The 15567-nt window shown below is 41.3% G+C and overlaps 2 protein-coding genes across 2 annotated transcripts; both read right to left on the reverse strand.

The window, feature by feature from the left end:
- Positions 1 to 930: 930 nt before the first annotated feature.
- LOC127770283 (2-methoxy-6-polyprenyl-1,4-benzoquinol methylase, mitochondrial) lies at positions 931 to 8043 on the reverse strand. Its single transcript, XM_052295945.1, has 8 exons — positions 7788 to 8043; positions 7574 to 7700; positions 7436 to 7497; positions 6809 to 6964; positions 6569 to 6713; positions 6312 to 6383; positions 1649 to 1757; positions 931 to 1355 (listed from the first exon to the last, which is right to left on the reverse strand). Exons 1-8 carry the CDS (start codon positions 7897 to 7899, stop codon positions 1254 to 1256), a joined length of 885 nt encoding a protein of 294 aa, XP_052151905.1. The 5' UTR covers positions 7900 to 8043; the 3' UTR covers positions 931 to 1253.
- Positions 8044 to 8838: 795 nt separating this feature from the next.
- Positions 8839 to 12226, reverse strand: LOC127770258 (probable protein phosphatase 2C 38). The gene is made up of 5 exons (XM_052295923.1): positions 11252 to 12226; positions 10816 to 11177; positions 10385 to 10621; positions 9362 to 9779; positions 8839 to 9260 (listed from the first exon to the last, which is right to left on the reverse strand). Exons 1-4 carry the CDS (start codon positions 11550 to 11552, stop codon positions 9546 to 9548), a joined length of 1134 nt encoding a protein of 377 aa, XP_052151883.1. The 5' UTR covers positions 11553 to 12226; the 3' UTR covers positions 8839 to 9260; positions 9362 to 9545.
- Positions 12227 to 15567: the final 3341 nt, after the last annotated feature.

The following is a 15567-nucleotide window of genomic DNA, read 5'->3' on the forward strand; positions in this document are numbered from 1 at the left end:
GTTATAAAAGACGCATAACTATTGTTTTCCAAGCTGATTGTAAGGATTGGTGTATGAGAAGTAGTTGGATCAGTCTTATAAAAGACACATAACTATTGTTTTCCTAGTTAGTTAAGTGTTATAAAAGATGTTCCTATCCCCATAGAGATAAGCTGATTGTAAGGATTGATAGATGAGTAGTAGTTGGATCAGTGTTATAAAAGATGGGAAATAGTGGTTGGAGAGAGGGTTGATAGATGAAACGTGGTTGGATCAGTGTTATAAAAGATGAAAAACGGTGGTGAAATGGAATGAGTACCGTTAAGCGATTAATCAAATTACGGATAATTAATCGGGATTAAACGGAATTTTGGCGTTCACACTAATGGGCCTGTTCGGCAAACTGGGACTGCAGCTGCGGCTGCTGTAGCCCCTGCTATCTTAGAGCTTGCCGGACTATTCCGGTTGGCTGCGGCTGCTGCAGCCCCGGCAGCCAAACAGGCCCAATAACGATATATTTGATAATTTCTTATGGTTATAGACATACTTTAACATATTATATTATCAAAATGAGATAATATGCTTGCATCACCGGAAGGGTTGACCAACTCTTGTGGGTTGCTAACCATTTAAAACAGGTTCCAATATAACTTAATTGTGACACATAATAGGTCTAATCTAATAATTATAAAAAAAAGGTGATTAAGCAAACAAAATGTCCAGATTTGGTCGCATTTTCAAACACCGTTTCGACATGCTGAAACGGAACGGTTTGGCCGGCGTTTCCGTATATATGGCCGTATGGTCGGCCGACTTTTACAACACTGGGTCGGATGCTACTAGCACAGCATGGTCGTCTGTATAACACAACAACGTCGTTACATGTCGCTCACTGCTTGCCATCATCCAAAGAATGATGCAGAATGCAACTGAAGCCGGCGGGAGCTGACAAGACCAAAACAAAGGCGTGAGAATAGGCTGTAACTTTTCTGTCAATCTAGTGTGACTCCCTTTTAGTTGTTTGTTTTGGTTGTCAAAACAACATTTTATGCTTTTCAGTAAAGCTGGGCTGTCAAAAGCCTTTCATCTAAAAAAAATAAATACAAGAAACATGTACAGAAACACTGCATGTATTTATTGCAATGCTAACTACTGGTACAAGATTGAGTTAGTTTGTTCGTTAGGTCCTGATTCTTAACGCCCGCTTCACAAGACCTTGCCGTTGCCGTAGGAGTAACAGTAAAGTATCCATCAAACTTGAAACCCAGAATGTTCTACAGTTTCAGTCCAGAGTGAATGGCAACCACACCACCCACCAGATTTTCGTATTCTACCCTCTCAAATCCGGCTTCTTGGATCATCTGAGCAAACTTTTCCTGGAAAAGCACAAGTTTGATCACCAGATATGCAAAAGATACATCTCAGCTGTCTCCGTAAAACTTCCCTACATTTCTGCTTAATGCCTCTTGCCGTGGGCACATAAAGCAATATGTATGAACCTTTTATAAGTTACTGGTTTCTAGTTGCCTATACTGGAGTGGATAGCATACAGTAGAAAGCCTTTTAGAACCAAAATTCTAAGCAACAAATGTACATTCATGTTTTGTCAATAGTTAATCCTAACATGGCAGCTCAGAAGTAGGCAAGGATAATAAAGAACCAGAATTACCTGATTTGGAAACCGGCGGATACTCTCAACCAAGTATTGGTATGACTGGCGATCACCGGCCACTAGTTCTCCCACAGCCGGAATCACAGAAAATGAATAAACATCATAACTGAAGAAAAGGCCAAAAGAATCAACAACTTGTCAATAGATCAATGGAAAGGTAACTGGCAACTATATACACATAATAGATATGCTATTTCTGTTGATTTAAAACTTTAACTGCCTCAAGAATGACTCCTTGTTAAATACTACTAGTAACTATGCATATTTTACAGAAACTGTCCTGCTGAAAATATTCTGGTCTAATGGTCTCACAAATGTTGGTCACAGCTTTGTTCACGTGTACAGATTCACTCTCCGTTAGTGTAACACCCTGAAAATTCGACGACAAAAATCTAAACTCTAAAAATACGGATTTTCAAAAACTTTTTAAATTAATTGCATCATGCCGATCTTATTCGCCTAATTTATTTGGACTTAATCTCGAAGTTTATTAATCGTGAGTAAAGAATAGTTAATTAGGAATAAACCTTAAAAAAACAAATTGGTAAAATAAATATAAATTAAAATAAAGATTAGGTGTGGATAGAAATAAATAAAATATTATCGCGACCATATTTGGATCAATTAAATTTAAATACGATGGAATAAGAATTAACCCTAATTAAAAACTCAAATAAATTATATAAAAATAAAATAGGAGTAATATTAATCTAGGGTGAATTCATTAGTTAAGATAACACAAATATTGAGTAAAATGCATATATGCAAAAATTAGGAATTGTGGAATCAAATTTATATGGGAAATACACTAAAATCGGGATAAATAGGAAAAGTCACTGTTCATTGCCTCATAGGTGTTCGATCGTGTTCCCTAGCCCTAGCCCCTACTCTGCCGCGTTGCCATCGCACCCCGCGCGCCGCGCGCCGCTCCGCCTCCCCTCTGCCGTCGCCATCACCGCGCGTGCCGCCGTCGCCTCGCCGCCCGCCTGTCGCCATCGCCGCCTGCCGCCGCGCCGACGTCGCCGAGCCGCCCCGAGCCCGCACCGACATCGCCACCACCGTGCCGCGCGTGCTGCCGTCCCGTTGCCGCGTCGCCTCGAGCCCCGCGCAGCCGTCCCGTCGCCGCGTCGCCGCCCGTCGCCGTCAAGCCCGCGCCGCGCCGCGCCGCGCCGTCCTATCGTCGTTGTCGCGCCGTGCCGTCGTGTCGCCGCCCATCGCATCCCGCCCCGAGCCGCGCGCCACCACTGTCACCGTCGCCATCGACGTCCCGTCGCCGCGCGCGTCCCATCGCCGCCGCCGCACGCCGTCTCGTCGCCTTGCGCCGCGAGCCCGCCGCCTCGCGCCCCGCGCCGCCGCGCCGCCGTCGTTTCACCCTTCCCCCTCCTTCCCCTCTCTTTCTTCCCCCCTCCCCTATAAAAACCCCGGCCCAATCCCCCTTCTCCACCCCACTCCATTCCCTCCTCCTCTCCCTCTTCCCCTTCTCCACGCGCCGCCGCGCCGCCGTTGTCGTGCCGCCGCGCCGCCACCTTCGAAGCCGCCGCGCCGTGCGTCGCCGCCTTGCACCGCCGTCGCCGTCGTCGCCGCCACCGCCGCCGGTGAGCCGTCTCCCCCCCCTCCACCTCGCGCCCACCGCCGTCGCCGCCCGGGGAAGCAAAGAGCCGAGAGAGAGAGAGATAGAAAGAAGCCGGGAGAGAGGAGAGAAAAAGAAAAGAGAGGAAAGGAGAAAGGAGTCGGGAGAGAAGAAAGAAAAGAAAGGAGAAAGAAAAAGAGAAAAAGAAAAGAAAAAGAAAGGGAGAAAAAGAAAAAGGAAATAAATAGGAAATTAGAGGGAGAATAGGGAAGTTTAGAAAATTTAAAATAATTGGAATTTAATTATAGATTAATTATAGTCGTAGAATTGCAAAATTTAATATAAATTATGGATTATTCTTGGCAATTTCTATAAGAAATCAATTCGCGGTAATAATTTAGATGTAGTTAACAACTAAACAAATAGATGAATTCTTATAGATTATTATAGATTATTTTTGGGTAATCCCTATAAGTAACCGATTCACGGTAGAAATTCGGATTTAACTACTAGGGATTTTACCCGTGTATTATATTTAATCATTTAGTCATAGACTAAATTAAGTCGTATAATATTTCTAGGATTTCGTCCGATGTTTGGCTCGCAATAGAAATTTCTAACCTATTATATGGATATATTGCTCGGGTAGATTAAATTAAAAACTTATGACAATAAAATATTTATACCCGCAAAATAGTTTAGGATATATATAAATCGAAATTGGGTTTGCCCTAGTTAGCGAATAGTAAAGCTAATATAAAAGAATCAACTTTCGCATTCGACTTCCATTTGGATTTATTTGGATTTTTATTTGGATTCTAACCGAATTCAAATCAATTTTCGCACGTAACTATAGAGCCCGAGGGAGTTGCGGATCCAAGTGAAGGCCAAGACCCGCAAGACTTTGAGCAAGGCAAGTCATCACTATTCTTTGAACATGTTGATCCCAATTGCGAAATTATTTTGTTTACAAATAAATTGCATGCAATGATGAACATCCTACTTGTGATTATGCCATGCCTTGATTATTGTTTACCCCTTATGCCTTCGTAACCATGATTACGTATGAGTCCCTAGTCAATTATGACAATTGCTTAGAAATGCTATTCTAGAATCATGCACACTCATATTTATCAAATGCTATATGCTTGGGCAATTACCTTTGGGAAGGTAATTGAGATGCGGCATGTGGAGACATGAGCGCCACATTGCCATGATGTTGATGACATGATTTGTGAAAGGAGAAATAAAATTAAACAACTGTTTTCGACTGGGGCGGACGGAGGATTTGGGTGGTATCCGGAAAAGGCTAGTACCGTCCCCGATCAATTAAGGACCGAGCCATGAATTTAAGCATGAAACGACCCCCGTACAACCGCACTTCTCATATGGGTATAGACCTAGCGGAATAGATAGCTGAGCGGAGGCAGTATCCATGCATAGTGGTTTCTTGATGTGTGAGGCAGGGGCTCTACGGTGGGGCAGCCATTGGTAGAACCGCGAGGCGGGTGTCTACAGTGGTGTCGCCATCAGTAGGACTGCCATGAGAGAATTTAAACATAATTATAACTTAATGCATGTGTGAGTTTCTCCTTCCCGGGTGCGCCAAAACTCCTCTCACTGCTAGAAACCGTGTACGCCTAGAGTGTATGAGGATGTAAAGTTCATGGAGCGTGTATTGCCAATGCGAGGTTATCAAAAGGCTTTGCCGTGACACGTCTCATGTGTTGGGACGAGGCTCATGTGTTGGGCAGTCGCGGAGTGCGGGTAAAGTGTACATCCACTGCAGTGTGAGTAAACCAAATCTATTCGAATAGCCGTGCTCGCGGTTATTGAGCACCGGGACATGTATTACACTTGGCTAGACTCTAAAATCTTTAACTTGTGTGGGATGGGATATTGCATGATGATTTTTATGCTGATGGAGCCACTTCCTGAGAGGAAGGAATGTGGACGTCCTCAGAAAACCATGACGACTCAATGGCGGGAAGCTATCCTTGGGAACACAATGGATGGTGGACAGAACCGTCGTTGTTTAAATATGAATACTGGTACTAAAATTTGATCAGTCAATGCTAGGTCTTAGGCTTGTGAAAAGAATTACAAAACTAGCTTTACGCAAAAGAACCATAGCCATCCTTTGAATACCCCTATCATGTGCATTGTTGCTGTGATGGCTTGTTGAGTACGGTTGGTACTCACCCTTGCAATATACAAACTTAATCAGAGGCCGGAGATGAAGCTTCGGAGGATCCCTACGCGTACTACCAGGAGGGTGATGAAGACGAAGGCGCCCAGTAGGTCTTAGTTACGATCGTTGCCTGTGGCAATGGCGTGCCGCTGCCTAAATTCCGCTGCCTTATCTATTTCTGCTTTTGGAATATATTCCGGACCGCTCGGTTCGATGATTTAAGAACTATGCCTGCGGGCTTATGATGTAATAACTCGTACTAGACACTCGTGTATGTGCACTTGGTATTTCAGCTATGAATTCGTGTGTACCAAACTACTTGATCCAGGGAAATGGTACTGTTTACACGATTGATTCCTGTTATAAAAACGGGGGTCCACAGTTAGTAACAGAACTATGCCAAAAACTTTGGCATCAAATTTCCACAAGAACCAGCAGGAAGAAGCTTCAAATATATTTTCTAACAGAAGGGAAACTTTTCCGGTTGGATTAAGCTGTCCACTGACAAATCACCACAAGTATTACTTTTGTTTTTTACAATCCTCAGAATTGTTAATTTCCGCAAGCATTGGTAGGAAGAAACATCAAATATTCTTTTTCCCCAGAAGAAGGGAATCTTTAAACCATTGAGACATCTCAAGTAATATTTTCATTTTTAGAACCCTCAACGCTTTAATACATAGCTTGGTATAGAACTACGAACGATAGCTTTATAGAAATGATTACCAGTTATGAAAGCTAAAAATGTAATTGTTCACAACTGATTTAACTCTGTTATTTTCTCTTTTATTTTACACCATGTGTAAGAAGACACTTGGAAGATACCTTATATGAAACTATCCTACCTGTGTTTCTAAATTAGGTAGAAAAGAAACATATACTTGGCTAAAGAAACTTACATCTCTTTAAAAAGCGGAACATCCACATGACTCAATTCCAAGCATAGGAACCTTCCCCCTCGCTTTAGGACTCTGAAACATGTAAATCCATGTGAAACTAACAGCATTTGATAGAAGCTGAGATTAGACATTAATAAGAAAAGAAAAGCGCTTTGGACACATCTAATGATTTGATCCAAACATACTACACATACACAACATTTGAAAATCATGATCAAATATAAATACAGTCAGTTAGTTCAATATTATGGGCCGACCTATAAGCTTCTGATAGAGCTTTTTCAATGTGTGTCACATTTCTGATCCCAAACGCAATAGTATAGCCATCCATAGATCCATCCTCAAAACTCAGAGCTTCAGCATCTCCTTGTATCCAGCTAAGGCAATGGCCTTCTTTGTATCCTGAAATAAAAAGAAAACAAAATCAACCATGGGACAACAGAAGCAGTATGTGAAATAAAGGTGGCATGATGCTAAGAAATTTCATGAATCCAAACCTCTTTCTGAAGCACGTTTCTTTCCAACATTCAGCATATTTGGATTAATGTCACAAACATAGATTTGTGTCTCTTCTTCAATATCAGTAAGAGTGCCCTGCATAGCTCTATGGCTCACGCTATTGATTCTCTCGAGCGCACGGAAGGCAACATCCCCTGAAGGCATAGAGAGTCATTGGATGAATTACTTTCCAATTTCAAAACGAGATTAGCAAGCAACTAGATAAATTCTTTTGAGAAGGGAGTAACCGTTTACTTGGACATGTTGAAATATCATTCATGAACAGACTAGTAGTAATTGAAACATTAGGTGTAAAATCACCTTATTTTAGGACAGCACGCATTTTTAGAACAAAGAAAAGTTCCGTAATTAACATGTCACCTAATTGATGCACATTTCATATAATTTGCAGTATTGCACAGGAAATGGGGATATTAGCACATGGAACACAGCACAGCACATCGACGTTTTAGACATGCCAAAAAAATGCAGAGGAGTTACATAACACAAATACACTAATATCTTTTGACTAGCAAGGCTATGTTTTTAGTCGGGTGGGTCAGTAAGCTATGCATGGTACATGGCATCTTAGGATGTTAATGCTGAAGGTAAGAAAGGAAGAATACCTGTTCCACCAGCCACATCTAGATGCTTCATCCCAGGAAAAGGATTAAGCTTTGAGATGAGCCTTAAAAAATAGAGGAGAGGAATGTGGTAAGCCTGACATGAAAAAAAGGAGGAGGAGGAGGAGATTGGAAGCAAACCTGTCCTTCCACAACCTATGTAGTCCAACGCTCATAAGATCGTTCATGAGATCGTAACTGGAGGCGACGCTGCTGAAGACGTTACCGACCAATTTGCTTTTGTCCTCTTCAGCTACTTGCTTGTATCCTGATGAACCAACCAAGAGGAAGGAGTTTGGACAAGAAGAAGAAGAAGAGTTGTGTGGTAGGGTAGGGTTTAGGAGGAGAAGGGTACCGAAGCTGGTGGCGTGGGAGTGGAGGAAGGCCGTGTGGATGCTGGTGGGCGGAGAGAGGAGGCGGCGGCGGCTGGACGACGCCAGCCTACCGGCCGCCGATCGCAGAGCCATGGTGCTCCAAACTTACTTCCTTACGATCAAGGCGGAGGCGGCGGCGGCGGCGCCTGGGGCAGCCGTGTCGGTGAGTCAGGGATGCCGGCGGCGGCGTCAGATTGAGATTGGGATCGGTGGCCGAATGGGATGGGGACCGACGACACTAGCGCAGCCTAGGGTTGTGTGGGCTATTATTGGGCCAGATGATATTGGGCCACTGCGACGTGCAAGGACAAGTGCGGGTGATGTCCAAAGGAGGCACCAGCGCCCGCCAACGGCCACGGCCGCTCTAGCAAGACCACCACCGCCTCAATTACCGATGTCGAGAGAGTTGAACATGATTGGGCCACTAACATGTGGGTCCCACGTCGTCATGCCAGTTAAAACCGTTTCCAATACTGCCTTTCAACCTAATGTGACCCAGTTTTTCAACATTAGCGATGCGTTACTACAACGATTTTCAAACTCGACAAGATGGGGATCTCAAGTGAACTTCATATGTTGATTGATGATTAAGACGCATAATTTTCTTTCCATTTTTTTTGGGTGAGTTTAGTAATTCCTTCCACTAAATTACCAATGCAGTATAAGTAAAAGGCAAATCCTATGTCCGTTGCTGACAAATCCTGATACATCAAGTACCACGTAATTATATTAGCATGCGTCCAATGTATTTTTGTTATCATCAATGGACTTGTTTAACTTGTGTGAAAACCACCTCATTATAAGGTGTATTTTCAATTTCACAAAGTCTTCAGGGTAATCTTGAGTATTAACTTCTCATCATAAAATATGTTCTTAATGATAGTTATAAAACCAATACTAGTCCATGTTCATTGTACTCTTTTTGGGACGAAGGTTACTAACTTTTGTACCGTAATATGCATGGACTAACTAGTTGTTGGTCAAAATCTTCAAATTTCGACCTTTTGAAATCAAAATGGTCCTATAAAAATGGGCAGAGCAAGTAACTAACAAATTCTATAAATTGGATATTTTGCTCACATCGCTGCAACTCTTTACATAGTGACAAACTGATGGATGACGATCACTAATTTGCTCTCAAAATCCAAAGACTTGCCAAAGGAACGCTTTACAAATAGGGCAGTTCAATACGATGCTGCAATCAAAATTGTGATTCTCACTTGCATGTGTTCTCTGTTATATAAATATATGTACTACCGCAGAACGAAAATACTGAATGAACGAGATGGAATGGATCTTTCTTCTGCCGCGGTGAAGATGGACATACATTCAAAGTCCAAAGCTGAAAGCAAACAAGTCCGGCTCTCATTGTACAGGGCTACCTCCAGCTTCAAACTCTCCAAAGCCCTCTCTAGCACATAGTACAACAGAGACTTGAGAGGCGGAGGGAGATGCTGCAAAATGAAAGGAAGGATATGAGATATAATCATCTCAAGCCATGTATCAAAAAAAAAATTGCTTGAGTTTCATCCACTGAAAGATTAAGCAATGGTACCTGAAGTTATGCAGCTCCCAGGTTTCGCCAACCGCATAGGAGTAATATGATCAATATTTGCATTCCTGAGCTCACGCAAAGGTACAAGTCTATCCGTACATATTATAGAATCAAAATTAATATGCTCCACCCTTTAACCAGCCAAGATACCATGGATTATTCACTCAGAAAACCTCTATGATCTTCAGCATTTCTGTGTAAGCGTTGAAGCACCATCACCACCCCTCAGTGAAAGTAATGGGCCACCATAGAATCTCTTGCCAACTAGAGCAGAGTCCAGGAATAGTACTACAACAGTAATATCATCGTGAAAGTGTCTCCTGACCCCGCGATCAATCTTTTTCAAGTCTGAGTACCTCATTTCTCTTTTTTTTGCTGCCTCTCGCAGAGCCGCTTTTATTAGTCTTCTTGCAATACCCTACAGTTTTTTGGGGGGCAAAAGTTAGCAACAAGATGTTAGCATCAGAACATTCAGAGCACGCAGCGATTATAAAGAAAAGGGGATCACGGTTGCAAAATATGAACATGAGACATGTGAAGATCTACCTGAGCAAGGCAAATTCACTTTGCCCGAGATACTATACTCGATTCTACATAGATACAACAAAAATCAAAAGACACAACAACAAAGCAAACCCTGGATAAACATAAGTCAATGAATTAATTCAGAAAACAGAGTGAACTCAGGGGAAAGCGCACAGTTAATCTGGTTTGAAACAAGAACTTAAGGAACTGATCAGCGAATGGAACTTATAAATTCAAAAGATATTAATTCCATTAGAGCTAAATATATGGCTTGAAGCATCTGAAGCAACATCATGTTATGTGTGACCCAGCACAGATGTTGTTGAATATCCCTAGGATGTTTGCTGTTCTAACAAATAAACTCAGCACATGTCTGACATAACAATTAATGTTGATTCTTCTTAAATTTCAATGATAAAGACATGACTGACATGGAAACTAATTCAGAACTCCACGAAAAAAAAATTATTGTCAGAGAAAGTTAGGATATCATCTTACATTTCGTGGCGAACAGTTAACTATATCCACAGCCTCCTGATTGGTCAGGTGCTCCCATAGCCCATCTGAGGCAAATATCACAAATTGGTCTTCTGTACACAGTTTATGTACTTCTATGGATGGTTCTGGAGAAAGAATTGGTTTGTGGAAGGGTTCTGAAAGCCGGAATCTCGCCAAAAGAGGCTCTCGGTTAAATTCAGTACTTTTTAGGTAAGCATCGCCTAACGTTCTGGAAACCTGAGCACATCACAAATTGGCAAGGCAAAAGGTATGAGTACTTGCGCTATTATATGGTAAAGGTGAGCAATATTGTGAAACGTCACAAATTGTGCACCCACTCAGTTAATAAACCGGAGTGCGTGGTGCACATGGAATAATATTTTGAGGCACAATCTGTCATACAGAAGTGATCAAAGTGAAACAAATACTACCTGAATAAGGCCTTTGACACGCCAAACGTTGTGCTTTAGGACCACGATTCGTGGATCGTCTGGGTGAAACTGTCTTAATTCCTCCCTTACAGACTCAATGCTTGCGTTATGCTCGGCTGACAGCTGAACCGCCTTAATAACACCCCTTTCAAGTCTCCCTAGAACAGCACGGGAATCACCAGTATTTGCTACATAAAGAACTCCTTCATTGATGATGCCAACCAAACAGCAGGAACCAACGGAGGCAAGCTGCGGTTTGATGAGCCATTGCTTCCTTACAAGATTGAGAAACCCTTCCTCCGTGGCAGCATAGGATTTGCGAATGACATCAACTGAAACAGTTTGCTGTTCCGTAGCAAATTCTGCAGGGAAGCAACATACTCTTTAGATTGTAGTAGTAGTAGTAGTATTGAGAGAAATAGAGGAATGAACATACTCTTTAGATTGGGGAAGAAATGTTGTGCGATGAAATGAGCAGTCTCCGGGCCACCATGGCCATCGTAGATGCCGACAAAAGTGGTGGAGGAGGAGTGGGAGAGAAGAAGAGGGGCAGCTTCGACCTGGCTGGCATCCTCGAGAAGGTTGTTTGCCTGCACGAGGGCCATGGAGAAGTCGCCGCAAGCGTGCCTCCCGGTGTCCTTGTACCAGAGCAATCCATCCCTGGTGCCGCCGACGGCGAGCTGGTGGTCGGGCTTGAAGCAGGGGCGCACAATCCGCATGACCGTCTGCCCAACCATGTTGCACTTGCACCAGGAAACCTAGGTAGTAAGAAAGATCCAAGGAGGAGAGGCTTGACGAAGAAGATGGAGGAGGCTATCGATCAAGATTGCAAGAAGCAGGAGCTTGGTGGTCAAGGGATTGGGGGTTGAGGTCTGGCCCCAAGAAAGAAGAAGAAATTAAGAGGCGGTGCATGAGAAGGAAGAGAATCTTGCGGCGTGAAATCGGGGTTGATTGCTTTGGCTTTGGCTTGGCCCCAAATAAAGGGAGGAATTGAAGGGTAGTAACAAGAAAAAAAACACACGAAAACGAAAGAGAAGAATCCCAAATCCAAATCAAATCGGGCGGAATTCCTCCGCCTGCAGGCTGCTGCTATGCTATTCCTCTCCCTCCCTCCCTCCTATCCTAATTCATACTCACACTGCTGTGCTGGAGTAGAGGAGAAGAGAGAAGCGGAGTGCCGTGGCCAGATCGACGACGAATCGCGTGGGATTGATTCCGCCGTGAGATTTCTCCAACTTCTTTCTTTAGGATTAGGATTAGGATTGGAAGAGAGGGGGAAGGAGGAAGGAGTATCTATCTATCCCATGTGACCTGCAACAAGAAGAAGAAGAAGGAGAAGGAGAAGGAGAAGGGAGGGGAGGTCGTTTGATTATTAGTATGGATTATAATTAGCAACAGCAACTACTACTTGTACTTTATTGCTCCTATCCCCTAGTCTTAAGAGTGTTAGCACTAGTGTACTCCAGTTAGAAAGAAAGAATACGATGGATTGATGACGGCGACGGGGGCAGCCCATGGTGCTTTGGTTTGGTCTCTGTCCCCTCGTCCCCTCCCCTCCCCTCCCACAGATTCTCCTTTCCATGATATTTTTCTGAATTTTCTTTTTCCACGACTTAAACAACATCTTCGTACTTCAATATTAAGTATTGATTTTTCTCAACTATCTGACGACTAGTATTATCTTACCCGTATCACGCAATTGCTAAGTTGAGTTACAAAACCGAAACAATTGCAAAGGGTTAAAAAAACGAAGTAGTATATATAAACTAGCTGAATGGCCCGCGCAATTGCGTGGCAAGCACCCAAACAAAATTATATATTTTTCATTATAATTTTACTTAAAAATTATTAAGTAGATATCTCGTTGTCAAAAGACTTTAAAAGACCAAACCTTATCATCCCGTATTTCTAATTATATAGTTTTTAAAAGTTACACCAGCTGCTACCCCTTACTTATGTCATATTCTTATTTATTTGCTTGCTCGATCTACCACTATTTTTATTTATTCTCCTTGAAACCTTTAAAAATTGAATCTTAGAGTTTATTATCTCGTTGGGTTTCTTTTTATAATTTCTAGAAGTCTCGTCAAACACGGTCATTATGCTCATCTACGGCCCATCCACTACCTTTTCTCTTTATTGTCATTGGGATTTTAAAAACTGAACATAATTATCATTTGGGTTCATTTTTAACTTTCTAGACGTCTCGCTAAACCATCAGCGGCTTTGCCATTGTACTCCTTTATGGCTCGCCCGCTGCCACCCTTTTTTATTGCCATTGAGATTTTAAAATCGAACATGATTTTCATTATTTTTTTAATTTTTTAAGAAGTTCCGAACCTTTAAAAATCATACCTGGTAGTTTTTAGAAGTTTTTAGAGTTTATTGTCTTATTGGGTTTCATTTTTTATAACTTTTAGAAGTACTGGCAAACGCTGGCACTATATACTCCTCTACGGCCTATTCACCGCGTACTCTTTATTGTCATTGGGATTCTAAAAATCGAACATAACTATCGTTGGAATTCATTTTTTATTTTCTAGAAGTTCTGCCAACTGTTGGTAGCTCTGCAACTATACTCCTATACACCCCGCCCGCTGCTTCTCCTTCTTATTGTCATTGAGATTTTACAAATCGAATATGATTATCAATGGGATTTATTTTTTTCTTTCTAGAAGTCCCAGCAACCACCTTACCCATTTGCTTCACGGCATGCATGTCGTTCCTTCTATTAATCATTACTAGGATTCTATTGGTTGTTTTACTAATAGTTTTTATATGCTGTATTAACCGCCACTACTCTACTCTTTTATAGGCCTCTTACTTAATTTATCACGTCATGGGTTTCAGATGGTCTTTTTTTCAATAGTATTTATTTTATATCACCAATTTTAGTTATTTATAAATTTTATTCCTAATTGAAATCTTTTTTTTTCTTTTTCTAATTTCAGAATTTATTTTTTTTCAAATTTTAATTAATAACATATAGTGTTCTTTTAATATTTTTATTTTTTATTTTTGAATTTCAGTTGTTTCAAAATTGTTTGTATTCCCACTTGAACTCTCTTTTAATTTTTTTCTAATTTTGGATATTATTTTTTTTTATTTTGAATTTTAATTAATCTCGTATTGGGTTCTTTTATAGATTCTTCATTCAATATTGCTTATTTTTAATTTCAAATTTAAGTTAATTTTAAATTGTATTCTTACTTGAACTCTTCTTTTCTTTTTGCTAATTTTGGATTTTATTTTTATTTTTATTTCGAATATTAATTAAACTCTTATTGGGTTCTTATATATACTCTTCTCTCAATATTCCTTATTTTTAATTCCGAATTTCAGTTATTTTTAAATTTTAATCCTATTTGGACTCTCCTTTTCTTTTCTAGATTCAGATTTTATTATATTTTTATTTCGAATTTTGATTAATCTTGTATTGGATTTTTATATGGACTCTTCTTTTAATATTGTCTATTTTTAATTCCGAATTTCAGCTATTTTTAAGTTGTATTTTTACTTGGACTTCCTTTTCTTTTTCTCCGATTAATGTGGAAATTTCTAGCCCCCACAGCGAACGTGGTGTCTCTTTTCAAAGTTGTTTTAATAATATAATAGATATAATAAATACTTTTTTAACCGTTGGATTACTTTGAGATTCGTGCATATATCCCAACCTTAATTCCTTTCATCTTTTTTTCTTTTTCCCTCAGTGTCGCATTCTTGAACGACGCTTGACGCCTCTCACCGTCGCCTCCGCATAGCATGTTATCACCCGGTCTTGTCTGCTAGGCAGAAGACGTCAACGGCACAGGGAGGCATCCCCTTTCCTGGGCTGGCCTCCTCCCTCCTCCCTCCTCCAATCCAACAATAGTGAGGTGCCCCTATTCAGATGGCTCCCCGTCGCCAGATCAGCCACCACCACCGCTCAGTGCCTCTTAATATGTTGCTCTGTTTTGCTCCCACCACCAACACCAACATACCACTACCTATCTATCCCGTGGCTTCGGTGTGGCACCGCCGTCACCTCCCATGGTTATCCCTCTAAGCCCGATAACATCCTCCTCTTTTGCCTTCCCCCTCCAACCCTCATCCAGGACCCCTAATTCGTAGGTACCTCCCATGGTTATCCCTCTAAGTCCGATTACATCCTCCTCTTTTGCCTTCCTCCTCCAACCCCCATCCAGGACCTTAATTCATAGGTACTCTGTCGAAATTTAAGCTTTTATCAGTATCGGAGAAGAAGAGGCTGTCAGAGTAGGAAAAGAAGCACCTTAGCGCATGAATCACAATGCATATCTAATGATCGCTTGTCCAGATTCGTTGTTTTAAGATGGATCATATCCCATTCTAGGTTAAGTTATTTTGGAAGGGAAGGAGTAAAATCTAAAGATTTAATGATGGATTTTTGGTCGACAATGGGTCCAAAGATCTGTGGTTTCCTTGACGATGCACAATGGTGGTGTTTGAATCTCCTGAAGATGAAAATGAAGATTAAGTGTTTCACGCAAAACGAGGTGGTAGTACCATGTGATTAATTGAGTTTTAATTATTACAAACTTAAAAATATATTAATATGATATTTTAGAGCAACTTTTATATAGAAAGTTATTATACAAAACGTACCGTTTAGCAGTTTGAAAAGCGTGCCACGAGTATCCAAAATTTAGGGCCTCTTTGATTTGGAGGAAAAACATAGGAATTTTGGAGGATTTCAATTCTAATGGAAAATTTCCTATGAAGCCCTTTGAAACA

The sequence above is a fragment of the Oryza glaberrima genome, chromosome 1 (genome assembly GCF_000147395.1).
Source record: "Oryza glaberrima chromosome 1, OglaRS2, whole genome shotgun sequence".
In the NCBI taxonomy this organism is placed as follows: domain Eukaryota; kingdom Viridiplantae; phylum Streptophyta; class Magnoliopsida; order Poales; family Poaceae; genus Oryza; species Oryza glaberrima.